General features: G+C 42.0%; 1 protein-coding gene across 3 annotated transcripts in view; it reads left to right on the plus strand.

Moving 5' to 3' along the window:
• LOC110529657 (ryanodine receptor 2) overlaps positions 1–27,201 on the plus strand; it is a 93,220-nt gene extending 66,019 nt beyond the window's left edge. For all 3 annotated transcript variants that reach the window (XM_090241322.1, XM_021612105.3, XM_036985673.2), the window contains 23 exons: positions 204–280; positions 6,042–6,115; positions 7,846–7,926; positions 8,036–8,124; positions 8,270–8,398; positions 8,713–8,817; positions 8,987–9,068; positions 9,168–10,498; positions 10,727–10,794; positions 11,002–11,134; positions 11,254–11,340; positions 11,455–11,679; positions 12,163–12,293; positions 12,602–12,644; positions 12,838–12,974; positions 15,030–15,090; positions 15,278–15,424; positions 15,520–15,654; positions 17,870–18,026; positions 18,250–18,314; positions 22,673–22,773; positions 26,176–26,227; positions 26,340–27,201. In XM_090241322.1, coding sequence (XP_090097448.1) covers positions 204–280; positions 6,042–6,115; positions 7,846–7,926; positions 8,036–8,124; positions 8,270–8,398; positions 8,713–8,817; positions 8,987–9,068; positions 9,168–10,498; positions 10,727–10,794; positions 11,002–11,134; positions 11,254–11,340; positions 11,455–11,679; positions 12,163–12,293; positions 12,602–12,644; positions 12,838–12,974; positions 15,030–15,090; positions 15,278–15,424; positions 15,520–15,654; positions 17,870–18,026; positions 18,250–18,314; positions 22,673–22,773; positions 26,176–26,227; positions 26,340–26,435 — 3,606 coding nt within the window. In that variant the 3' untranslated portion in view covers positions 26,436–27,201. The remainder of the gene's footprint in view (positions 1–203; positions 281–6,041; positions 6,116–7,845; positions 7,927–8,035; positions 8,125–8,269; positions 8,399–8,712; positions 8,818–8,986; positions 9,069–9,167; positions 10,499–10,726; positions 10,795–11,001; positions 11,135–11,253; positions 11,341–11,454; positions 11,680–12,162; positions 12,294–12,601; positions 12,645–12,837; positions 12,975–15,029; positions 15,091–15,277; positions 15,425–15,519; positions 15,655–17,869; positions 18,027–18,249; positions 18,315–22,672; positions 22,774–26,175; positions 26,228–26,339) is intronic.
• The last annotated feature ends 774 nt before the right edge of the window (positions 27,202–27,975 follow it).

The following is a 27,975-nucleotide window of genomic DNA, read 5'->3' on the forward strand; positions in this document are numbered from 1 at the left end:
AAATTTTACATTTCCAGCATTGCAGGACAGTTATCCTGCAACAGGGTGATCAAATTAAGATCCTGCATCTGTACCGCAAGTTACATGGCTGTTACATACAACATCATGATGATATTCTCAACAAGAGGAATATCCTTTTCTCTTTGTCATGCAATATTGTCTCATCCTATATTCAGCTAATTGTTTGATGTTTTGTTTCACAGAAAATGTTGGATTACCTGAAAGAGAAGAGGGATGTGGGTTTCTTCCAGAGTGTGGCAGGACTCATGCAGTCTTGTAGGTGGGTACATATGGGGCCGGCTCCAGGCATAAGTGACCTAAACTGTTGAAGTCGTATTATAGTGGCCATCACAAAGCCCTGACCTCAATCCTATAGAAAATTTGTGTGCAGAACTGAAAAGGTGTGTGCGAGCAAGGAGGCCTATAAACCTGACTCAGTTACACCAGAATTCACCCAACTTATTGTGGGATGCTTGTGGAAGGCTACCTGAAACATTTGACCCAAGTTAAACAATTTAAAGGCAATGCTACCAAATACTAATTGAGTCTATGTAAACTTCTGACCCACTGGGAATGTGGTGAATGACATAAAATCTGAAATAAATTATTCTCTCTACTATTATTCTGACATTTCACATTCTTAAAATCAAGTGGTGATCCTAACTGACCTAAGACAAGGAATTTTTACTAGGATTAAATGTCAGGAATTGTGAAAACCTGAGTTTAAATGAATTTGGCTAATGTGTATGTAAACTTCCGACTTCAACTGTATATACTACTGGTCAAAAGTTTTAGAACGCCTACTCATTCAAGAGTTTTTGTTGTTTTTACTATTTTCTATATTGTAGAATAATAGTGAAGACATCAAAACTATGAAATAACACATATGGAATCATGTAGTAACCAAAAAAGTGTTAAACAAATAGAAAATATATGTGATATTTGATATTCTTCAAATAGCCACCCTTTGCCTTGATGAAAGCTTTGCACAATCTTGGAATTCTCTCATCCAGCTTCATGAGGTAGGCACCTGGAATGCATTTCAATTAACAGGCTTGCTTTTTTAAAAGTTCACTTGTGGAATTTCTTTACTTCTTGATGCGTTTGAGCCAATCAGTTGTATTGTGACAAGTCTATATTATGGCAAGAACAGCTCAAATATGCAAAGAGAAACGACAGTCCATCATTACTTTAAGACATGAAGGTCAGTCAATACGGAACATTTCAAGAGCTTTGAACGTTTCTTCAAGTTCAGTCACAAAAACCATCAAGCACTATAATGATTTTGGCTCTCATGAGGAACGCCACCGGAATGGAAGACCCAGAGTTACCTCTGCTGCAGAGTATAAGTTCATTAGATTTACCAGCCTCAGAAATTGCAGCCCAAAGAAATGCTTCACAGAGTTCAAGTAACAGACACATCTCAACATCCTCTGTTGAGAGGAGAGCCTTCATGACGGAATTGCTGCAAAGAAACCACTACTAAAGGACACCAATAAGAGGAAGAGACTTGCTTGGGCCAAGAAACACAAGGAATGCACATTAATCAAATCAAATTTTATTTGTCACGTGCCGAATACAGTGAAATTCTTACTTACAAGCCCTTAACCAACAATGCAGTTTTAAGAAAATACAAAACAAATTGTGAGATAAGAATAACAAATAATTAAAGAGCAGCAGTAAATACCAATAGCGGGGCTATGTACAGGGGGTACCGGTACAGAGTCAATGTCAATGTGCGCTGGCACTGGTGTCAAGGTAATTGAGGTAATATGTACATGTAGGTAGAGTTATTAAAGTGACTGTGCATGGGGGGGGGGGCAGGCAATGCAAATAGTCTGGGTAGCCATTTGATTAGATGTTCAGGAGTCTTATGGCTTGAGGGTAGAAGTTGTTTAGAAGCTTTTTGGACCTAGACTTGGCACGCCGGTACCGCTTGCCGTGCGATAGCAGAGAGAACAGTCTATGACTAGGGTGGCTGGAGTCTTATACAATTTTTAGGGCCTTCCTCTGACACCGCCTGGTATAGAGGTCCTGGATGGCAGGAAGCTTAGCCCAGGTGATGTAGTGGGCGGTACGCACTACCCTCTGTAGTGCCTTGCGGTCGGAGGCTGACATTTGCCATACCAGACAGTGATGTAACCCGTCAGGATGCTCTCGATGGTGCAGCTGTAAAACCTTTTGAGGATCTGAGGACCCATGCCAAATCTTTTCAGTCTCCTGAGGGGGAATAGGTTTTGTCGTGCCCTCTTCATTACTGTCATGGTGTGCTTGGACCATGTTAGTTTGTTGGTGATGTGGACGCCAAGGAACTTGAAGCTCTCAACCTGCTCCACTACAGCCCCATCGTTGAGAATGTTGTCGGTGATCAGGCCTACCGCTGTCATCTGCAAACTTAATGATGGTGTTGGAGTCATGCCTGGACATGCAGTCATGAGTGAACAGGGAGTACAGGAGGGGACTGAGCACGCACCCCTGAGGGGCTCCCGTGTTGAGGATCAGCGTGGAGGATGTGTTGTCACCTACCCTTACCACCTGGGGGTGGCCCGTCAGGAAGTCCAGGATCCGGTGGAAATTTGTCCTTTGGTCTGTCGTCCAAATTGGAGATTTTTGGTTCCAACCGCCGTGTCTTTGTGAGACGCGGTGTGGGTGAATGGATGTAAAAATAAAAATAAAGAAAAATCCTTAAATGTTCTAAAATTTTTAACCGGTATATATATACTATATATATACTACCAGTCAAAGGTTTTAGAACATTCAAAGTTTTTTCTTTATTTTGTTGCATTACAACGTGTAATTTACATTTATTTTTATTTGGATTTCATGTAATGTACATACACAAAATAGTCCAAATTGGTGAAGTGAAGTAAAAAAAAAAACATTGTTTCAAAAAATTCAAAAACAAATAAAAAACGGAAAAGTGATGCTTGCATATCTATTCACCCCCTTTGCTATGAAGCCCCTAAATAAGATCTGGTGCAACCAATTACCTTCGGAAGTCACATAATTAGTTAGATTGCACACAGGTGAACTTTATTTAAGTGTCACATGATCTCAGTATATGTACACGTGTTCTGAAAGGCCCCAGAGTCTGCAACACCACCAAGCAAGGGGCACTATGAAGACCAAGGAGCTCTTCAAACAGTTCAGGGACAAAGTTGTGGAGAAGTACAGATCAGGGTTGGGTTATAAAAAATATCTGAAACTTTGAACATCCCACAGGCACCATTAAATCCACTATTAAAACATGGGAAGAATATGGCACCACAACAAACCTGCCAAGAGAGGGCCGCCCACCAAAACTCACAGACTAGGCAAGGAGGGCATTAATCAGAGGGGCAACAAAGAGACCAAAGATAACCCTGAAGGAGTTGCAATGCTCCACGGCGGAGATTGGAGTGTCTGCCCATAGGACCACTTTTAGCCATATACTCCACAGAGCTGGGCTTTACGGGAGAGTGGCCAGAAAAAAGCCATTGCTTAAAGAAAAAAATAAGCAAGCACGTTTGGTGTTCACCAAAAGGCATATGGGAGACTCCCCAAACATATAGAAGAAGGTACTCTGGTCAGATGAGACTAAAATTGAGCTTTTTGGCCATCAAGGAAAGCGCTGTCTGGTTCAAACCCAACACCTCTCATCACACCGAGAATACCATCCCCACAGTGAAGCAGGGTGGTGGCAGCATCTTGCTGTGGGGATGTTTTTCATCGGCAGGGACTGGGAAACTGGTCAGAATTGAAGGAATGATGGATGGTGCTAAATACATGGAAAATCTTGAGGGAAACCTGTTTGTGTTCCAGAGATTTGAGACTGGGACGGATATTCACCTTCCAGCAGGACAATGATCCAAAGCATACTGCTAATGCAACACTCGAGTGGTTTAAGGGGAAACATTTAAATGTCTTGGAATGGCCTAGTCAATGCCCAGACCTCAATCCAATTGAGAATCTGTGGTATGACTTTTAGATTGCTGTACACCAGCAGAACCCATCCATCTTGAAGGAGCTGGAGCAGTTTTGCCATGAGGAATGGGCAAACGTCCCAGTGGCTAGATGTGCCAAGTTTATAGAGACATACCCCATGAGACTTGCAGCTGTAATTGCTGCAAAAGGTGGCTCTACAAAGTATTTGACTTTGGGGGGGTGAATAGTTATGCACGCTCAAGTCTTCTGTTTTTTTTGTCTTATTTCTTATTTGTTTCACAATAAAAAATATTTTGCATCTTCAAAGTGGTAGGCATGTTGTGCAAATCAAATGATACAAAAATCCATTTTAATTCCAAGTTGGAAGGCAACAAAATAGGAAGTATGCCAAGGTGGGTGAATACTTTCGCAAGCCACTGGAAATATACAGTACCTGTCAAGTGTTCTACATTGTAGAATAATAGTGAAGATATCAAAACTATGAAATAACACATATGGAATCATGTAGTAACCATAAAATGTGTTAAACACATCAACATATATTTTATAATTGAGTCTTCAAATAGCCACCCTCTGCCTTGATGACAGCTTTGCACACACTTGGTATTCTCTCATCCAGCTTTACCTGGAATGCATTTCCAACAGTCTTGAAGGAGTTCCCACATATGCTGAGCATTTGTTGGATGCTTTTCCTTCACTCTGCTGTCCAACTCATCCCAAACCATCAGAATGCTGTGGTTGCCATGATGGTTGAGTATGCCTTGAATTCTAAATAAATCGCTGACAGTGTCACCAGCAAAGCATCCCAACGCCATCACATCTCCTACACCATGCTTCAAGGTGGGAACCACACATGCAGAAATCATCCATTCACATACTCTGCATCTCACAATGACACAGAGGTTTAAACCAAAAATCAAACATTTGGACTCCAGACCAAATGAAAGATTTCCACTGGTCCAATGTCCATTGCTCGTGTTTCTTGGCCCAAGCAAGTCTCTTCTTATTATTGGTGTCCTTTAGTAGTAGTTTCTTTGCAGGTATTCGACCATGAAGTTCTGATTTCACGCAGTCTCCTCTGAACAGTTAATGTTGAGATGGGTCTGTTACTTGAACTCTGAAGCATTTATTTGGGCTGAAATTTCCAAGGTTGGTAACTCTAATGAACTTATCCTCTGCTGATTGGCTCAAACAACTGATTTGCTCAAACGCATTAAGGAAAGAAATTCCACAAATTAGCTTTTAAGAAGCCACACCTGTTACTTGAAATGCATTCCAGGTGACTACCTCATGAAGCTGGTTGAGAGAATGCCAAGAGTGTGCAAAGCTGTCATCAAGGCAAAGGGTGGCTACTTTGAAGAACCTCAAACATAAAATATATTTAGATTCGTTTAACACTTTTTTTGGTTACTACATTATTCCATGTGTTATTTCATAGTTTTGATATCTTCACTATTATTCTACAATATAGAAAATAGTAAAAATAAAGATTAACCCTTGAATGAGTAGGTGTGTCCAAACATTTGACTGATACTGTATAAATATCGTAAGTTTTTCTCTTATGTCAGCCAATGACAGTCACTCAATTAGCCATGTCAGCTAACAATTTTTTTGTTTGATTGGTTGTTAGTCTTGTCAGCTATCTAAATTTGTAGTAATCAAGGCCGAAATCTGACCGGGCACGCAGTGCACATGCCCAGGGGCCCTGACCTCCAGGTGGCCCCCATTGATTTGGTTAGTCATTCTCATTGAGATATCATATTAACATGGCATAAGTCATAGCGAAATGTGTAGAATTGCAAAAAAAAATCCTCTTCTCCCGTGGATTGTTTTTAAAAAATTGCATGAAATGTGTTGTAAAATTGCAAAATGTTCTCTCGGCCCCATAGCAAAATGTGTAGAACTGAAGCAAATGAGCATAAAATGTTGGGTGGCCACTAAAATGTTTTGCCGCAAGGTGTGGGACCCACAAAAGGCTCTGGGCTGGCCCTGTGTACATGGTAACATAATCCTCAATATCATCTGTCACAGAGGCTATACTTGGTGAACATGACAGGACTCACATGCAGGGACTGCTCTCATCCTCTTTACGTCTTTTGTTGTCTTTTCTGACTCAGTGTGCTGGATTTGAACGCGTTTGAGAGGCAGAAGAAAGCCGAAGGATTAGGGATGGTCATCGAGGAGAGCTCAGGTACATTATGGAACTGAAAAATCCACTGACCGCTAAGATCTGACTGCTGAAGTGAGTTAAGATTGAATGTAAAGAACCTTGGCTCTGATACGTACTCATGACCTGTCATTCTGTACATACAGTGCCTTGCGAAAGTATTCGGCCCCCTTGAACTTTGCGACCTTTTGCCACATTTCAGGCTTCAAACATAAAGATATAAAACTGTATTTTTTTGTAAAGAATCAACAACAAGTGGGACACAATCATGAAGTGGAACGACATTTATTGGATATTTCAAACTTTTTTAACAAATCAAAAACGGAAAAATTGGGCGTGCAAAATTATTCAGCCCCTTTACTTTCAGTGCAGCAAACTCTCTCCAGAAGTTCAGTGAGGATCTCTGAATGATCCAATGTTGACCTAAATGACTAATGATGATAAATACAATCCACCTGTGTGTAATCAAGTCTCCGTATAAATGCACCTGCACTGTGATAGTCTCAGAGGTCCGTTGTGAAGAAGTTTAAAGCCAGATTTGGATACAAAAAGATTTCCCAAGCTTTAAACATCCCAAGGAGCACTGTGCAAGCGATAATATTGAAATGGAAGGAGTATCAGACCACTGCAAATCTATCAAGACCTGGCCGTCCCTCTAAACTTACAGCTCATACAAGGAGAAGACTGATCAGAGATGCAGCCAAGAGGCCCATGATCACTCTGGATGAACTGCAGAGATCTACAGCTGAGGTGGGAGACTCTGTCCATAGGACAACAATCAGTCGTATATTGCACAAATCTGGCCTTTATGGAAGAGTGGCAAGAAGAAAGCCATTTCTTAAAGATATTCATAAAAAGTGTTGTTTAAAGTTTGCCACAAGCCACCTGGGAGACACACCAAACATGTGGAAGAAGGTGCTCTGGTCAGATGAAACCAAAATTGAACTTTTTGGCAACAATGCAAAACGTTATGTTTGGCGTAAAAGCAACAGAGCTGAACACACCATCCCCACTGTCAAACATGGTGGTGGCAGCATCATGGTTTGGGCCTACTTTTCTTCAGCAGGGACAGGGAAGATGGTTAAAATTGATGGGAAGATGGATGGAGCCAAATAGAGGACCATTCTGGAAGAAAACCTGATGGAGTCTGCAAAAGACCTGAGACTGGGACGGAGATTTGTCTTCCAACAAGACAATGATCCAAAACATAAAGCAAAATCTACAATGGAATGGTTAAAAAATAAACATATCCAGGTGTTAGAATGGCCAAGTCAAAGTCCAGACCTGAATCCAATCGAGAATCTGTGGAAAGAACTGAAAACTGCTGTTCACAAATGCTCTCCATCCAACCTCACTGAGCCCGAGCTGTTTTGCAAGGAGGAATGGGAAAAAATGTCAGTCTCTCGATGTGCAAAACTGATAGATACATACCCCAAGCGACTTACAGCTGTAATCGCAGCAAAAGGTGGCGCTACAAAGTATTAACTTAAGGGGGCTGAATAATTTTGCACGCCCAATTTTTCAGTTTTTGATTTGTTAAAAAAGTTTGAAATATCCAATAAATGTCGTTCCACTTCATGATTGTGTCCCACTTGTTGTTGATTCTTCACAAAAAAAATACAGTTTTATATCTTTATGTTTGAAGCCTGAAATGTGGCAAAAGGTCGCAAAGTTCAAGGGGGCCGAATACTTTCGCAAGGCACTGTATCTATTTTCTTTCTCTCTCTCTCGCTCCCTCGCTCTCTCTCTCTCAGGGGAGAAGGTTATGCCTGACGAGAAGTTGACCTGTGATCTTTTTCGCTTCCTACAGCTCCTCTGTGAAGGACACAACTCAGGTGCTCACCCTTAACCGTTTTAACCACAGTGCACTTCTCTCTGTGTGTTATGGCAGAGTTGTGTTATTGGGCTGTTAAAAACTGATTACGATTGCAAATTGTCTCATAGATTTTCAGAATTATTTGAGAACACAAACAGGAAACAACACGACTGTGAACATCATTATATCCACTGTGGACTACCTTCTCAGAGTGCAGGTTAACAATTTGATCTACGAGACATTATCTGTATGATACATTTTGATTGATTTGGCCTGTAACCTGATTCAATATAATTTATAAGCCTTTTAAATATTTTGGTACTATCATGATTTGAATCTCCTTCCTACTAATATGTCTCCAGGAGTCGATAAGTGATTTCTACTGGTATTACTCTGGGAAGGATGTGATTGACGAACATGGCCAACGTAACTTCTCCAAGGCCATCAATGTGGCCAAACAGGTCTTCAACTCTCTCACAGAGTACATCCAGGTTGGTTGAGCCCAAGGTGCTGATTCATCCCACTGGGCACACACTGTTGAATCAACATTGTTTTCAACGTCATTTCAAGGAAATTACGTTGAACCAATGTGGAATAGACGTTGAATTGACATCTCTGCCCAGTGGGATGGGTGTAATTTTCTCCACTGAGAGGGTGACCCATTTCAAATGGTATTTCATGTATTTAAAGGTTGTGAATGTTGTTATTTGTGTTCTTACAGTATGTGTGTTTGTCTCAGTTCTGGCTATTGACAGTTTACCCAGCTGGGAAGCTAATTGGCTCATTGTATTACTATCCTCTCCAGGGGCCGTGTACTGGTAACCAGCAGAGTCTGGCCCACAGTCGCCTATGGGATGCAGTGGTGGGCTTTCTCCATGTCTTTGCTCACATGCAGATGAAGCTGTCTCAGGTCAGTGTAGTGTAGAACACAAGAGGTGGAGGACCAGGGTCAAGTAAAGAATGCGTGTAGAGCTTAACAAGCTTTCCCTTTTTCCCAATGGGCCGTTTCTTTGTTTAGGTTTTTACACTTAATCAAACTAGTTGTTACATGGTTTGTTTTGGTGTTTTGTAATTTATAGGATTCCAGCCAAATTGAACTTCTGAAAGAATTGATGGATTTGCAAAAGGACATGGTTGTTATGTTGTTGTCCATGTTAGAAGGTAAGATTCAAACTAGTTGAGTTGTTTACATGGTGAATATATTTGTGAATTGCAATAGACAAAGCTAAACTTGTGAACTCATCTCACTTTCTTCTCTAGGTAATGTGGTAAATGGAACAATTGGCAAGCAGATGGTGGACATGTTGGTGGAATCATCTAGCAATGTTGAGATGATCCTAAAGTTCTTCGACATGTTCCTCAAACTCAAAGACCTGACATCCTCTGACGCATTCAAAGAGTATGATCACGACGGCGAAGGTCGCATCTCCAAAAAGGACTTCCAGAAGGCCATGGAGGCCTACAAGCGCTACTCTCAATCCGAGACCCAGTTCCTCCTCTCCTGCACGGAGACGGATGAAAACGAGCTCCTGGATTATGAGGCCTTCGTGGATCGCTTCCACGAGCCAGCCAAAGACATTGGCTTCAACATTGCTGTTCTCCTAACCAACCTGTCTGAGCACATGCCTTACGATTCACGTCTTGGTACCTTTCTGCAGCTTGCAGAGTGTGTTCTGAGCTACTTCCAGCCCTACCTGGGCCGTATTGAGATCCTTGGCAGTGGCAAGCGCATCGAGAGGGTCTACTTTGAGATCAGCGAGTCCAGCCGCACGCAGTGGGAGAAGCCTCAGGTCAAAGAGTCCAAGAGACAGTTCATATTTGACGTGGTCAATGAGGGCGACGGGAAAGAGAAGATGGAGATGTTTGTCAACTTCTGCGAAGACACCATCTTTGAGATGCAGCTGGCTGCCCAGATATCAGGGACAGACACTGGGGAGAGGGCCGCAGGCAAAGAGGCTGAAGAAGAGGAAGAAAAAGACAGGGGGAAGAATGACGAGGAGGAGTTGGAAAGATCCAAAATGAGATTTTTCTCCATGTCTACAATTTGGCTCATCGTCTTCGCTCTACCCTATGGCTTGATCATGCTGATGTCTATGCTCTCTGTGAAAGACCTGAAGAAGCATATTAAGAAGACAACTCTGAGAGATTTAGTCATGGTATTTGCTTCCTTCTTCCAGGCCATGATCATGGGTCTGGTCCACTTTGTCTGTTCTGTGGTTCGCTTCTTCTTATATGTACTGTATATTGTTTTTGTAAGTGGAGGACTCATAGAGGGGGCCAAGAAGATAAGGGTGTTCGACCTTTTTGGAGGCATCCTTGACCCCACACTCGATGAGGTTACAGGGGGGTCAGGGGGTTACAGGGAGAGGAGATACAGCACAAGGTCCTCCCGGGACGAGCTGAGGGGGATAGGCCAGTCAACAGTTTCCTCCAGTGACACCAATGTCCTGTCAGACATTTTCGGTCTGCGAGTGAGGAGAGAAGGAGGTCAATACAGACTAATGACTCATGACTTAACAGCCAGTCTGACTGACCTGTTCAACACAACCACTGGCCAACAATCCCCTGCTGAGCCCAATGGGAAACAACAGGTATTATTGCAGATTTTTGTGACTTGTCCTTTGTGAGCTAGATATGGCATGCTTGGTTTGTTGGTGCCGGAGAACCATGCTGTATTTATTCCATAAAATCTTTCCCTTCCACATTTTGCTCAGTTTAGGTCGAAACCTGTTGACAGTTTGTCCAAACACTATTGTGTGATCGAGGTTAGTAATGTACTCTTGGGTCATGTTCAATGCATATCCTATTAATGGCTTCAGGTTGAAGGTGCCAGAGAAGGAGATAGTAAAGAAGGAGAAGACAAAGAGTCTGAGTTGGAGAAAGCAGAGTGAGTATTTTTCAAATTCACCTTTAAAGACCTGATTACATTCTGACTGTAATCCAGCCTCAGAATAACTTCAGGCAAATTGAAACTAAGAAAATTATTTAATATTTTGTTGTGTTAGCGTCATTTGTTTCCATCACAGGATGGAAACAAATAAATATAAAACAGTTTAGGTTGACTTTGAGCTGAAGTTTAAAACTGACTTTGCAGAAGGGAAGATTCTGAGAAGAAGGAGGCGAAGGCTAAACGGAGAGTTAGGATATGCTCCAGCAAACCTGAGGAGATAGAGCCTAAGGAATCAGCCTTCTGGGAAATGATAACCACTCACCAGAAGAGACTGTTGGTTAGAAACTCTCTATCACACAGATATATACACACACACACAGACACAGATACACACACAAACAGACACACACAAGTATTTTCTCCCTCCTCTGAATTTGACCATATCTCATTTCTCAGAATTACTTTGCGAGGAATTTCTACAACATGCGGATGCTGGCTTTGTTTGTTGCTTTCTCTATCAACTTCATTCTCCTTTTCTACAAGGTGAGTTACTGTGTGACTGCCAGTGCAAATATTTAAATGGACATTTTCGGCTGGTCTGTGAAATTGAATGACTGTCTCACTGTCCTTAACTGTCTCATTGCTACTGTGTCCCAGGTGTCATCATCTTCTGTAAGTGAGGAAGAGGAGAAGGTGGCAGTGCTATACGACAGCTCAGGGGACCTGGATGAAGAAGGCCCCTTGGTCAATGACAACACCTCAGGCAGTATGCAGTTTGTCCTGGAGGAGAGCACTGGTTACATGGAGCCCTCTCTCCGCTTCCTGTCCATCGCTCACACCCTCATCTCTTTCTGCTGTATCATTGGCTACTACTGCTTGAAGGTACAACAGCTCACAGGGAACAGACAGCCAATCAGTCCTCTGTGACAGTGCATACCAATGAGTGTTGCATCAATCTACATTACATCATATTCTGTCTTTAGTTTATAGTAGCTAGTAATTAGATGAGGGTTACACATCTTTGGTTTTCCAGCACCAACTACACTCTTAGAAAAAAAGGGTTCCAAAGGTTTTTTTTGGCTGTCCCCATAAGATAACCCTTTTGGGTTCCGTGTAGAACCTTTTCTACAGAGGATTCGACCTGGAATCCAAAAGGGTTTTCCTATGGGGAACGTTTTGGTTCCAGGTAGAAAAAAAGGGTTCTCCTGTGGGGTCAGCCGAGGTACCCTTTAAGGTTCTAGATAGCATATATTTTCTAAGAGTGTAAGGAGAAAATGTAGTGCATTTTAAATGTGAGCTTTAAAGTAATAGTGTTTTTTCTACTTACTGTATCACTTTGTTGTTTGTGATTGGCTGCTACTGTAGGTCCCGCTGGTTATTTTTAAGCGGGAGAAAGACGTGTCGAGGAAGATGGAGTTTGACGGCCTCTATGTCACTGAGCAGCCACCTGATGAGGACATCAAAGGCCAATGGGACAGGCTTGTCATCACCACACAGTCAGTCCTCTCATAGGGCCTTTATAGCTGCTTAATAAACCCTGTCTATCGGCTAACAAGACATGGTTTAACTACAACACTCTAAAGTCCTACATTCATCTGATCTACAGTTCCGTGTAGTTCAGTGAGGGGCAGGCTGAATTCTGGAATGACATACAGAACCAGTTTGTCAGTGCATCACTGTGCATGCGCAGATCTCTCTCATAGACTCTCATAGACCATTACAACTTTTACTGTAGAACTCTTTGATTTATTCTACAAAACAATAAGTTGTGTTTTATGATTCTCGATTATGTTTTTTGTTTCAGATCATTTCCCAGTAATTACTGGGATAAATTTGTGAAAAGGAAGGTAGGTACTGTAGCCCTATTCACCTCACATGATTCTCTGTGTATAGTTGCGTCAGCGTCTACACATATATCACAGCACAGTCTAGTGTAATAAAAAGAGACTGGAGATCTATGAACCATGTAATGGCTTAAGCAATTATACTCTCTCCATAGCATTGTCGTTAAAGTCAATCACCCTCAACCTTTCTCTTCAGGTGATGGACAAGTATGGGAAGTTTTATGGTTGTGACCGCATCAGTGAGCTGCTGGGGCTGGATAAGGCTGCTCTCGACTTCAGCTCCGAGGGACAAGAGAGGAGAAGGCCCAGGAGAGAGGGAGCCTGGACTGCTCTGTGAGTGGATATGTGTGATCCCTTAAATCCATGTACTGTTTACTGTACTATACTGTTCTGTACTGTACATACCTTCTGTGTGAGGCTAGAGTCTAGGTCTATCAGTCACTAACTTACATCGCTGAACTAAGTCGGCTGTAGCCACACCCTTCACTAGCCAGGAATAGATAGACGTGTTGGTTGTTTAGCATCAAAACCGACGCGTGTATAATTGTGGGGCAAAACAGACCGGGTTGGCTTAGATAGTTGACAACATGTAAACTATATTTCGTCTCCAATGTTTATTGAAAACATACATTTGCACAATGAGCACTTGTCTCTCAGATACATTGTTTCAGTTGTTGGTTAGCTAGCTAGCAAATTTTTTGCCATATTAGCATAGATGTGATATGAGTCAAAATGTCTCCAAACAAGACATGGTATCAATAAGAACATAAAACTATCTGAAACGAGCCACCTATGATTCCCCACATGGCAACTTCTTGTCGTTGTTGCTAGCTATCTGACCGTTCAGAATCATAACACTACACGGACTTCTGCCTCAACAATGCGCACCCATCATTTTCGTGACATTGCCAGCCAACCCATCTATAGAATCCCCACAAATGTTTGTCTCTAAACTAAATAGAATATGTAATTGTTATTCTAGATACGCTTTAAGGATGTTTGGCTATTGTTATCCACCTCATGACTTCAACGACGGACACTTTACAAAGAAAACATGACCTTGTATTCAGCAGCACTTTGAGCATTATCGGCTAAAGCGACAGCACTGATGTCAGGCGTGGGTGTGTCTGTGTGTATCACTTACTTGAAGAAATGAGAATACAACAGAATATGTAGTACTTTACATTCTGAAGTGTCTTGACAGAAGGTGGCAGTAATGTGCAGTTTGAATATGGTTGTATTGCAATAATCCAATGTGTTTTGTAAATGGTAATGACAAATTATAAAACAGGACGTGTGAGTCCTTTTGGTTACATATCTGAGTAATATGTGGTTATTCAAACTCAAGGAGTTCTATGTAAGGAGTTAAGTACAATATACAGGTAACTGCCTAAATAAAAGAAACACCAACATAAACGAGCCGCCAGAACAGCTTCAGTGCACCTTGGCATAGATTCTACAAGTGTCTGGAACTCTATTGGAGGCATGCGACACCATTATTTCACGAGAAATTCCATAATTTTGTGTTTTGTTGATGGTGATGAAGGACACCGTCTCAGGCGACACTCCAGAATCTCCCAAAAGTATTACATTGGGTTGCGATCTGGTGACTGAGACATACATACACACACCCTTTAAACCCCCTATGCTCCTTTGAGACCCCTCAAATCTCTTCTAGCCATGGTAGTCCAAAATAATGGGCAACTGGGTATTTTTATACATGACCCTAAGCATGATGGGATGTTAATTGCTTCCTAGGTTCTGGCCTTTCTAGGGAGTTTTTCCTAGCCACCGTGCTTCTACACCTGCATTGCATGCTGTTTGGGGTTTTAGGCTGGGTTTCTGTACAGCACTTTGATATATCAGCTGATGTAAGAAGGGCTATATAAATATTTGAATTGCTTAATTAACTCAGGAACAACACGTGTGGAAGCACCTGCTTTCAATATACTTTGTATCCCTCATTTACTCAAGTGTTCCTTTTATTATGGCAGTTACCCGCATGAAGAAAGCTAGTATGAGGGTTTGTGCTCAGGCTGGAATGAAAGGCGGCCGGTGCGTGGGAGAGAAAATATGTGTAGATATAATAAAGTACTCACTCTCAAAACCATGAAAAGGAATAAGGAGGCCGATATGCTCCGTTCCTTTTGAATTTTATATAGCACCTTGCACTCTCACTTTTTGTAGTATTTTGAGCATGAATTAAATCAGTGATATTATTTTTGCATTTCGACCTCCTTGGGTTATTCCTTTTCATGGTTTTGAGAGTAAGTACTTTTTGAACTCTACAGTTACCTCTTATTTGTATTGAGGGTGTCCCCTTAAATTAAGAGACCAGACAGGGATGTATCCATGCCTAAGAAGACTGACTAGATATGTCGGTTTCAGATTAAACTCCATTGATGTCAAGTATCAGGTGTGGAAACTAGGAGTAGTGTTCACTGACAACGTAAGTAAAGCAGACGTTTACTTTATCGTCCTACTGTGTTGTATATATGATGATGACTCATCCTTACATATGTGTTTTATAGTCATTGTTTTCCATAGATAATAATGTAGACCATATGATGATAGCTGCTATAGTGTCTGTGATGTACCCAAGCTGTCTTCCTGTCTTATCTCATGTGTGTACACAGTCCTTCCTGTACCTGGCATGGTATATGACCATGTCTGTCCTGGGCCACTATAATAACTTCTTCTTCGCTGCTCACCTGTTGGATATTGCCATGGGCTTTAAGACCCTTAGAACCATCCTGACCTCTGTTACCCACAATGGAAAACAGGTACAGTATAGGCAACTATAAAACCCTGTTGCCGTGTGGGGTGGGGGGGGGTTTAGAGAATATTACATTTTCATAATGCTGTATATGTTTGTCAGTTGGTCCTGACTTTGGGGCTGCTGGCAGTGGTGGTGTATCTCTACACCGTGGTGGCCTTCAACTTCTTCCGCAAGTTCTACAACAAGAGTGAAGATGGAGTAGCTCTGGACATGAAATGTGACGACATGCTCACTGTGAGTTCAGCACATGTAGTAGCACATGCATGCAGACACACTGACACATAGTCTAAACTAGCCACGGAGTCTGAGAAGCCAAAGAGAAGGATTTCTGACAGTGATGCCCATAGTTGAGGTGAACATAGCCTTTGCCTTAATGCCCCTCTATATCCACCCTAGATTGATGGACACTTGGATTAAGATAACCCTCTCCAGCCTGAGCTGGGCTCTTTGTCTCACTGGGAATGAATTCTCCACTTTAATATGGTCTTGTCTGTTTTATTCCAATATGGATTTCACTGTCACTCACTCAGGACAGACAGACTTGTTATGCTTTAGAAATGCATTGCATTACAGTACAATACACCACACTTGAAGGTTCCCCAGTAATGTAAGTATGGCACGTATATACACTGCTCAAAAAAATAAAGGGAACACTAAAATAACACATCCTAGATCTGAATGAATGAAATATTCTTATTAAATACTTTTGTCTTTACATAGTTGAATGTGCTGACAACAAAATCACACAAAAATTATCAATGGAAATCAAATTTATCAACCCATGGAGGTCTGGATTTGGAGTCACACTCAAAATTAAAGTGGAAAACCACACTACAGGCTGATCCAACTTTGATGTAATGTCCTTAAAACAAGTCAAAATGAGGTTCAGTAGTGTGTGTGGCCTCCACGTGCCTGTATGACCTCCCTACAACGCCTGGGCATGCTCCTGATGAGGTTGCGGATGGTCTCCAGAGGGATCTCCTCCCAGACCTGGACTAATGCATCCGCCAACTCCTGGACAGTCTGTGGTGCAACGTGGCGTTGGTGGATGGAGCGAGACATGATGTCCCAGATGTGCTCAATTGGATTCAGGTCTGGGGAACGGGCGGGCCAGTCCATATTATCAATGCCTTCCTCTTGCAGGAACTGTTGACACACTCCAGCCACATGAGGTCTTGCATTGTCTTGCATTAGGAGGAACCCAGGGCCAACCGCACCAGCATATGGTCTCACAAGGGGTCTGAGGATCTCATCTCGGTACCTAATGGCAGTCAGGCTACCTCTGGCGAGCACATGGAGGGCTGTGCGGCCCCCCAAAGAAATGCCACCCTACACCATGACGGACCCACCGCCAAACCGGTCATGCTGGAGGATGTTGCAGGCAGCAGAACGTTCTCCACGGCGTCTCCAGACTCTGTCACGTCTGTCACGTGCTCAGTGTGAACCTGCTTTCATCTGTGAAGAGCACAGGGCGCCAGTGGCGAATTTGCCAATCTTGGTGTTCTCTGGCAAATGCCAAACGTCCTGCACGGTGTTGGGCTGTAAGCACAACCCCCACCTGTGGACGTCGGACCCTCATACCACCCTCATGGAGTCTGTTTCTGACCGTTTGAGCAGACACATGCACATTTGTGGCTTGCTGGAGGTCATTTTGCAGGGCTCTGGCAGTGCTCCTCCTGCTCCTCCTTGCACAAAGGCGGCGGTAGCGGTCCTGCTGCTGGGTTGTTGCCCTCCTACGGCCTCCTCCACGTCTCCTGATGTACTGTCCTGTCTCCTGGTAGCGCCTCCATGCTCTGGACACTATGCTGACAGACACAGCAAACCTTCTTGCCACAGCTCGCATTGATGTGTCATCCTGGATGAGCTGCACTACCTGAGCCACTTGTGTGGGTTGTAGACTCCATCTCATGCTACCACTAGAGTGAAAGCACTGCCAGCATTCAAAAGTGACCAAAACATCAGCCAGGAAGCATAGGAACTGAGAAGTGGCCTGGTCACCACCTGCAGAACCGTTCCTTTATTGGGGGTGTCTTGCTAAATGCCTATAATTTCCACCTGTTGTCTATTCCATTTGCACAACAGCATGTGACATTTATTGTCAATCAGTGTTGCTTCCTAAGTGGACAGTTTGATTTCACAGAAGTGTTATTGACTTGGAGTTACATTGTGTTGTTTAAGTGTTCCCTTTATTTTTTTGAGCAGTGTATAACATTCTATTGGTTGCAATAATTTAGTAATAGTAATTTAAATGGAAAAATTCGAAGTTTTGAATCCAGCGTTGTTTTGCGTATCAATTCATAAACCATGTGCCATGGAATGGGTAAACGACATGTTTAGTTAAAGAATAAGACTGCTCAACTCGTTCACAATAAGAGCTGTGAATGCCCCATGGACTACCCCAGCAATGTTAAGTAGCAAAGTCAATTGGCTACTCCTCCTTGTTCTCCAGTGCTATATGTTCCACATGTATGTGGGTGTGAGAGCGGGGGGTGGAATCGGTGATGAGATTGAGGACCCGGCCGGGGACGAGTTTGAGGTGGTCAGGATCATCTTTGATATCACCTTCTTCTTCTTCGTCATCGTCATCCTCCTGGCCATCATTCAGGGTGAGAAAGAATGTAGACGCTACACACACACACATTCTTCTCCGTTATTCACCAGTGGGTCAAATAGATTTGTCAGTCTTTATGAATATTTCATATGTTATTGAGAATAGAGCAATGCTAATGTATCTGTTTATCCCTCCAGTGTCTTAAAGTTCTCCTGTAACCTGTCAGTTAATCATGCACAAATACTTGTGACACCAACACTCAAGTCTGTTTCCTGTAGGTTTGATAATTGATGCTTTTGGGGAGCTCCGTGACCAGCAGGAGCAGGTGAAAGAGGACATGGAGGTGAGATAAGTTACGTGCTTTCTTTAAAACATTCACACACACCTATGTAATTATTTGAAGAACCTACCGCACCTGTAATTCTCTCTTTCAAACATTTCCTAAAACATTATCTGTAAAAGTGACTTATCAAAGGAAGTTATCCTTACCCTACCCTAGTGCACTTTTGAGTGCGGTAACAATATTGGTTTTGCCATATGTTATCTTGAGGTCAACTCTAATCAGTGTGTAAATTGATGAGACTGTGGCTCATGTTTTAAGCGGATTCAGAGAGTGTTGTCAGAGCATGTTATTCAATCAGTAGTCTTAATGAGGATACACTTATCTCTAATGAGATGGAGATAATTAGACCATGTTTTGAAAAAAAGTTGTAAATTGCATATGCAGATAACCTGGGCTGTGGTTTATCAGAAAATACATATTTTCATCCCTATACATCTTGAAATTGAAAGATATGGGAACCTTTTAGAGACAACACTCACGCACGTGCACACACCACTTTAAGGAATAATGTGTTCTGAAAGTCGGAGAGTTTATTTGCTGCATAATGACTTGATCTTGTGAAATGCAAATGTGTTAATTTCATAATATGATTACTAGGGCTGTCAAATGAAGAAAATAAATGTAGTCAAGTCCCGTGTGGCTCAGACGGTACAGCATGGCACTTGCAACAGCATGGCACTTGCAACACCATAGTTGTGGGTTCGATTCCCATGGGGGACCAGTACAAACCAAAAAAATATGAAACTGTATCCACTCACTACTACGTTGCTCTGGATAAGTGTGTCTCGTAAAATGTTAATTGTCAGATGTGCTGTGATTAATCGCGTTGTTGAGAAGCACACTTTAACCTCAATGTCAATTTGTTTTTACATCGCATTGTAGATTTTAGGTAGAAACAGTGCCTTCAGAAAGTATTCAGACCCCTTGACTTTTTCCACATTTTGGTACGTTAGAGCCTTGTACTAAAATTGATTAACCTCTAGCGACGAGCAATCCCGAATACGGGATCGTAATTATAGCCTCAAGCTCATTAGCATAACGCAACGTTAACTATTCATGAAAATCGCAAATGAAAATGAAATAAATATATTGGTTCTCAAGCTTAGCCTTTTGTTAACAACACTGTCATCTCAGATTTTCAAAATATGCTTTTCAACCATAGCTAAACAAGCATTTGTGTAAGAGTATTGATAGCTAGCATAGCATTAAGCCTAGCATTCAGCAGGCAACATTTTCACAAAAACAAGAAAAGCATTCAAATAAAATCAATTACCTTTGAAGAACTTCAGATGTTTTCAATGAGGAGACTCTCAGTTAGATAGCAAATGTTCAGTTTTTCCAAAAATATTATTTGTGTAGGAGAAATCGCTCCGTTTTGTTCATCAAGTTTGGCTAAGAAAAAAACCTGAAAATTCAGTCATTATAACGCCAAACTTTTTTCCAAATTAACTCCATAATATCGACAGAAACATGGCAAACGTTGTTTAGAATCAATCCTCAAGGTGTTTTTCACATATCTATTCTATGATATATCATTCGTGGAAGTTTGGTTTCTCCTCTGAACCACATGGAAAAACGCATGCAGCTGGAGATTACGCAATAATTGCGACGGGGGACACCAAGCGGACACCTGGTAAATGTAGTCTCTTATGGTCAATCTTCCAATGATATGCCTACAAATACGTCACAATGCTGCAGACACCTTGGGGAAACGACAGAAAGTGTAGGCTCATTCCTTGCGCATTCACAGCCATATAAGGAGACATTGGAACAAAGCACATTCAAAATCTGGGGCATTTCCTGTTTGAAATTTCATCTTGGTTTCGCCTGTAGCATCAGTTCTGTGGCACTCACAGATAATATCTTTGCAGATTTGGAAACGTCAGAGTGTTTTCTTTCCAAAGCTGTCAATTATATGCATAGTCGAGCATCTTTTCGTGACAAAATATCTTGTTTAAAACGGGAACGTTTTTCATCCAAAAATTTTAATAGCGCCCCCTAATGCATAACTGGTTAAATCATTTTTTCCCCTCATCAATCTACAAACAATACCCCATAATGATAAAGCAAAAACAGTTTTTTATACATTTTTGTATTCAGACCCTTGACTCAGTATTTTATTGAAGCACCTTTGGCAGCAATTACAGCATCGAGTCTTCTTGGGTATGATGCTACAAGCTTGGCACAGCTATATTTGGGGAGTTTCTCCCATACTTCTCTGCAGATCCTCTAAAGCTTTGTCAAGTTGGATGTACAGTGTCGCTGCACAGCTATTTTCAGATCTCTCCAGAGATGTTCGAACGGGTTCAAGTCCGGGCTCTGGCTGGGCCACTCAAGGACATTGAGACTTGTTCCAAAGCCACTCCTGCGTTGTCTTGGCTGTGTGCTTAGGGTTGTTGTCCTGTTGGAAGGTGAACCTTCCCCCCCAGTCTGAGGTCCTGAACACTCTGGAGCAGGTTTTCATCAAGGATCTCTCTATACTTTGCTCCTTTCATCTCCCTCGATCCTGACTAGTCTCCCAGTCCTTGCCGCTGAAAAACATCCCCACAGCATGATGGTGCCACCACCATGCTTCATCGTAGGGATGGTGCCAGTTTTCCTCCAGACACAACTCATGGCATTCAGGCCAAAGAGTTCAATCTTGGTTTCATTAGAACAGAGAGTCTTTAGGTGACTTTTGGCAAACTCAAAACAGGCTGTCATGTGCCTTTTACTGAGGAGTGGCTTCTGTCTGGCCACTCTACCATAAAGGCCTGATTGGTGGAGTGCTGCAGTGATGGTTGTCTTTCTCGAGGGTTCTCCCATTTTCACAGAGGATTTCTAGAGCTCTGTCAGAGTGATACCTCCCTGACCAAGGCCCTTCTCACACGATTGCTCAGTTTGGCCGGTAGTTTACAGTCTAGCCAGACACCTAGGTACTTATAGATGTCCACATATTCTAGGTCGGAACCATCCAGGGTGGTGATGCTAGTTGGGCATGCGGGTGCAGGCAGCGAACGGTTGAAAAGCATGCATTTGGTTTTACTAGCATTTAAGAGCAGTTGGAGGCCACGGAAGGAGTGTTGTATGGCATTGAAGCTCGTTTGGAGGTTAGATAGCACAGTGTCCAAGGACGGGCCGGAAGTATACAGAATGCTGTCGTCTGCGTAGAGGTGGATCAGGGAATCGCCCGCAGCAAGAGCAACATCATTGATATATACAGAGAAAAGAGTCGGCCCGAGAATTGAACTCTGTGGCACCCCCAGAGACTGCCAGAAATGGTACCAAGAAAATGCATATCCTTGCTTCAGGGCCTTAGCTACAGGCAGTTAGATTTGGGTATGTCATTTTAGACAACATTTTAAAAATGGGGCGGATTCTTCTGGAAGGTTCTCCCGTCTCCACAGTGGAACTCGGCGGGTTCTTGGCCAACGCCCTTCTTCCCTGATTGCTCAGTTTGGCCGGGTGGCCAGCTCTAGGAAGAGTCTTGGTGGTTCTAAACTTCTTCAACTTAAGAATGATGGAGGCCACTCTGTTCTTGGGGACCTTCAATGCTGCAGACATTTTTTGTACCCATCCCCAGATTGGTGCATCGACACAATCCTGTCTCGGAGCTCTACGGACAATTCCTTTGACTTCATGGCTTGGTTTTTGCTCTGACATGCACTTTCAACTGTGGAACCTTATATAGACAGGGGTGTGCTTTTCCAAATCATGTCCAATCAATTGAATTTACCACAGGTGGACTCCAATCCAGTTGTATAAACATCTCAAGGATGATTAATTGAAACAGGATGCGCCTGAGCTCAATTTTGAGTCTCATAGCAAAGGGTCTGAATACTTATGCATATAAGGTATTTCTGTTATGTATTTTTAATACATTTGCAAACATTTCTAAAAACCTGTTTTTGCTTTGTCGTTACTGGGTGTTGTATGTTGATTTAATTCAGATTTTTTTTGTATTTAATCCATTTTAGAATAAGGCTGCAATGTAACAAAATGTGGAAAAATACTCTGAATATTTCCCAAAGGCACTGCAGATTATGTATTTTGGATGTTTTCAGTGTATTTTCAATTATTTCAAAAAATTGTGCACTAAAATTACAAAAACGTTAACTCGAGTTAACTGATTAACAGCCCTAATGATTACCCAGTCTACAATGAATGACCTTTTACAATATTACAAATTACTTCTAGTATACAGTACGCATGAAAACAACTAAAACAGAGTTAGAATTAGGGGAATGCATTCACTATCTTTAACACAATAAGTACTTGTCTTGTTGCTTGTCTCTTTATGTTATTCACATGGAACAATATGCACGTGCTATAAATATGTTATGTAAATGTGAGATACCTCTCTCTTTATTCCCTGTAAGACCAAGTGTTTCATCTGTGGAATCGGGAATGACTACTTGGACAATGTGCCCCATGGATTCGAAACACACACTCTGCAGGAACACAACCTGGCCAACTATCTGTGAGTTGATACCTGCGGTCTAGTTTCACGGATATGTAACACTTTACTTAAATAAACCTGCCATCTGTAGCGTCATGTGCCTGACGTCTAGGCTTTGGACTAACATGCTTGCAACACTGCCATCCCACAATCACAGGAATGACATGCCTGTCATATGATGATTGCTGACATATCATACCTCTTCCTTACACGACTTGTTAAGCAGAACATTTTCTTCTAGTATTTTTTTTTAAACTTTTGTGTGAAATTAGGTAATTGCTTGTCATGTACTTCCATCAGATATTTTTACAGGTGTAATGTAGTTTTGTAGGCAGTAATATGTACATGATTAGGTATAGCCGTTTAAAAGATCTGCTCTATGATTAGTCAATGATTGAAGGAATCATTATCATGTCCACATTTGATTGCATCTCAATTCATGTGGAGCTTCACTTGTCCAACAGGAAATGTACAGTGGGGCAAAAAAGTATTTAGTCAGCCACCAATTGTGCAAGTTCTCCCACTGAAAAAGATGAGAGAGGCCTGTAATTTTCATCATAGGTACACTTCAACTATGACAGACAAAATGAGAAAAAAAAATCCAGAAAATCACATTGTGGGATTTGTAATGAATTTATTTGCAAATTATGGTGGAAAATAAGTATTTGGTCAATAACAAAAGTGTATCTCAATACGTTTCTGTAAGTCTTCACAAGGTTTTCACACACTGTTGCTGGTATTTTGGCCCATTCCTCCATGCAGATCTCCTCTAGAGCAGTGATGTTTTGGGGCTGTTGCTGGGCAACACGGACTTTCAACTCCCTCCAAAGATTTTCTATGGGGTTGAGATCTGGAAACTGGCTAGGCCACTCCAGGACCTTGAAATGCTTCTTACGAAGCCACTCCTTCGTTGCCCGGGCGGTGTGTTTGGGATCATTGTCATGCTGAAAGACCCAGCCACGTTTCATCTTCAATGCCCTTGCTGATGGAAGGAGGTTTTCACTCAAAATCTCACGATACATGGCCCCATTCATTCTTTCCTTTACACGGATCAGTCATCCTGGTCCCTTTGCAGATGTTTCCACCCCCATGCTTCACAGTAGGTATGGTGTTCTTTGGATGCAACTCAGCATTCTTTGTCCTCCAAACACGACGAGTTGAGTTTTTACCAAAAAGTTATATTTTGGTTTCATCTGACCATATGACATTCTCCCAATCTTCTTCTGGATCATCCAAATGCTCTCTAGCAAACTTCAGACGGGCCTGGACATGTACTGGCTTAAGCAGGAGGACACGTCTGCTGCAGGATTTGAGTCCCTGGCGGCGTAGTGTGTTACTGATGGTAGGCTTTGTTACTTTGGTCCCAGCTCTCTGCAGGTCATTCACTAGGTCCCCCGTGTGGTTCTGGGATTTTTGCTTGTGATCATTTTGACCCCACGGGGTGAGATCTTGCGTGGAGACCCAGATCGAGGGAGATTTTCAGTGGTCTTGTATGGCTGACTAAATACTTTTTTGCCCCACTGTATATAGATGTCAATATATACTATTACATTAAATGTGGTGCTCAATGCTTAAATGGCCACTCTTAGCTCTCTTCAACAGTTTATTACTAATGTCAATATTAATGACCCATTTCATTATTTAGGGTGTTTTATTTTAGCACTATTGGTTGATATGCATCTCTAATCATGTAAGCTGAGACTTATTATTTTATTATGAGTTGGAAATCACTGACATCGTTATAATTGGCGAGTCAATTATACCGGCCTCCCCATTCAAAATTAGACAATACGTTCACAGTAGTTTACTAAGGCCAGCTAACATTGCATGTGGTTATGTAACAGTCATCTCTGTGCTTAGCAGTATTGCTTCCTTGCTCACAATATCCTTGCCAGTACTTGTGCTCATGCTAGTAATGCGCGGGTTGACTCGTAAAGTTAACGTCAATCCACAGGGGCAAAAAGGACAATGTCGGAGTTTCATTCAATAGGAGAAAAGCTGTGAAATGGAAAGTTGTAAATAAAGAGAAGGGAGGGCCAGAAAAGTAATGTTTGGGAAAGATTTTGAAGTGGTAAAAGAGGATGATAGAGGGTATGTTGTGTGATGATTGTGAGGCGCTATACAAATTCAACAGTCACAAGACAGAGATTTCAAATAGGCTTATGGCACGTCAAGGGAATTGTAGCCTACTCTTCAAATGGGTTAAATGGAAACTGAAATCTGGACACTGACTTAGAGCTCTCGACGTGACAATATTCCCGCCACAATGGCAGTCATGATGGCAGTCAAATTCCCTGTTATTGTTGGTCACGGTAATCACATCTAAAACTGTGCAAATTAATGGCGCTGATGGGTAGCCTACCCAACTTGCTAACGGCCCTCACTAATGGCCTGGCAGTCCCTCTAATCACTCTAAACACTTCATGAATGCTAGGGATTTTTTTACATTTATTCTATTTTAGAATAAGGCTATAACGTAACAACGTGGAAAGAAAAAGAGTGTAGAGGTGCTTTATAAGCATCATAAAAACTGTTAATATTTAAACTCCATAAAATATGCATCCAAGCCAAACTGAAACCTTATCAGAAACATGTTAGGTTTTCCTAGCTTTTTATTTCGTTACATTCGGTCAAACTGATGTCATTTGGGAATTTTGTAAAGAAAAGTTATTGCATTTTCTCCACCGTCCCTAAGCTCCTCAAAAAAAGCAGAGATGACAGAACTTTACCGTTGCAACTAGATTTAAGCATTCATTCTATCATTTCTGACATTATTCTGGTGAGCAACAGTTTATTTAGTGTTCTAGGACAACATATAATGACAGAAAGGAAGCTGCATGTATCTAATTATAGACAAATACCCTACCAATGTATAAACATGAACTAAATCAGACAAAAAAAATCCTGCACCCCCTGTCAATTTTTCCCCCGCTGTCTCTGACTGAAGCCTACAAGGCATTTTTGTATATTAGTGGGTTAGGGTTGGTTGCGGTCCTCGGAGTTTCACTTTATCACATAAAGTCGGGCGGATGGGTTATTAGCGGTTGCAGGTGAACAAACAGCTGACCCGCGCACCACTAGCTCAAGCCTTCTGCCTCACCAACACGTGACTGTGCTGCTTTAGAACCTACTAACTAGTTGCCAACTATAAAGGATTACATTCATTGGCGCCATTTCAAGCTGTGGGGTGAGTTTATCCGGTACGATCTGACTCCGTTACACTTACTGTTAATGTGTACTGTAACTTTCAACATGTGTTTTGCTACGTATAGCGTACATTTTCAATAGAGTAGAATGAGATTCCATTTCTTTGTTGTGAAAGCCTCAACCCTGTTTCCAAATCGACCATGTTCTACTGCCTGTAACAGTCACATGTTGGTAGGAGTTTCTCAATGTGTCTCTCAACCTGTTCTCTCCTGACAGATTCTTTGTGATGTACCTCATTAACAAAGATGAAACAGAACACACGGGCCAGGTAATACTGCTGATATCCACCTATTCTGTGCATAAAGTTACATGAAAGATCATGATGTAGCCTAATATATGAATTCATGTTGCCCTTGACACTGTTGACTTGTCCTTGACAGGAATCCTACGTATGGAAAATGTACCAGGAGCGATGCTGGGAATTCTTTCCTGTCGGTGACTGTTTCCGTAAACAATATGAAGACCAGCTCTGCTGAAGGGATGAGGGATATCTGATGTGTCATGATAACATCATCATATAGGATGACACGGTGCCTTCAGAAAGTATTCACACCCCTGGACTTTTTCCACATTTTGTTGTCACAGCCCAAATGTTATATTGATTACATTTAGATTTTGTGTCACTGGCCTATACACACTAATGTAGAAGTCTAATTATGTTTTTCAACATTTTTACACATTAATTACAAATGAAAAGCTGAAATATCTTGAGTCAATAAGTATTCAACCCCTTTCTTAAGGCAAGCCTAAATAAGTTCAGGAGTGAAAATGTGCTTAACAAGTCACATAATAAGTTCCATGGACTCAGTCTGTGTGCAACAATAGTGTTTAACATGATTTTTGAATGACTACCTCAGCTCTGTACCAAACACATACAATTATCTGTAAGGCCCCTCATTCGAGCAGTGAATTTCAAGCACAGATTCAACCGCAAAGAAGGGCACCTATTGGTAGATGGATGAACATTTAATATCCTTTTGAGCAGGGTGAAGTCATTACCGTTTGGATTGTGTATCAATACACCCAGTCAACAAAAATATACAGGAATCCTTCCTAACTAAGTTGCCGGAGAGGAAGGAAACCGCTCAGGGATTTCACCATGAGGCCACTGGTAACTTTAAAACAGTTACAGAATTGTGGCAAAAAAATGTACTTTATGTCCAGAAAACAAAAGTGTTATGTTTGGGGCAAGTCCAACATAACACATCACTGAGTACCACTCTTTATATTTTCAAGCATGTTGGTGGCGGCATCATGTTATGGGTATGCTTGTCATCGGCAAGGACTATGGAGTTTTTTATGATACAAAGAAACAGAATAGAGCTAAGCAAAGGAAGGTTTTGTCCTGTTATTGACCTAATTACAGTTTTGACTTAAATCTACTTGAAAATCTATGGCAAGACCTGAAAATGGTTGTCTAGCAATGATCAACAACCAATTTGACAGCTTGAGGAATTAAAAAATAGTAAATGGCAAATGTTGTCATGTACTGTCATGTTGTGTCTTGTCTCTGTCCTTTCCCTTCACCCTGTCTCCCTCTGCTGGTCGTTGTTAGGTTACCTTTTCTCCCCCGCTTTCCCCCAGCTGTTCCTTGTCTCCTCTAACTACCCATTCACCCCGTTTCCCACCTGTTCCCTTTTTCCCTCTGATTAGGTCCCTATATCTCTCTCTGTTTCTGTTCCTGTCCTTGTCGGATTCTTGTTTGTTGTGTTTCATGCCTGAGCCAGACTATCGTCATGTTTGCTGTAACCTTGTCCTGTCCTGTCGGAATCTGCCGGTCTATCTGAGCCTACCTATGTTTGGTTATTAAAGAAGCTCTGTTTAAGTTAATTCGCTTTTGGGTCCTCATTCACTCACCGTAACAGAAGAATCCGACCAAGAATGGACCCAGCGACCTCGGATCCTCTCCACTCAGCCGTCGAGATCCAGGGAGCGATGCTAGGCAGACACGAGCAGGAATTGTCTGCTGCTCGACATGCCGTTGAGACCCTGGCCACCCAAGTCTCCAACCTCACA

The sequence above is a fragment of the Oncorhynchus mykiss genome, chromosome 1 (assembly GCF_057628025.1).
Source record: "Oncorhynchus mykiss isolate SJ-2025 chromosome 1, ASM5762802v1, whole genome shotgun sequence".
NCBI classification, from domain to species: Eukaryota; Metazoa; Chordata; class Actinopteri; order Salmoniformes; family Salmonidae; genus Oncorhynchus; species Oncorhynchus mykiss.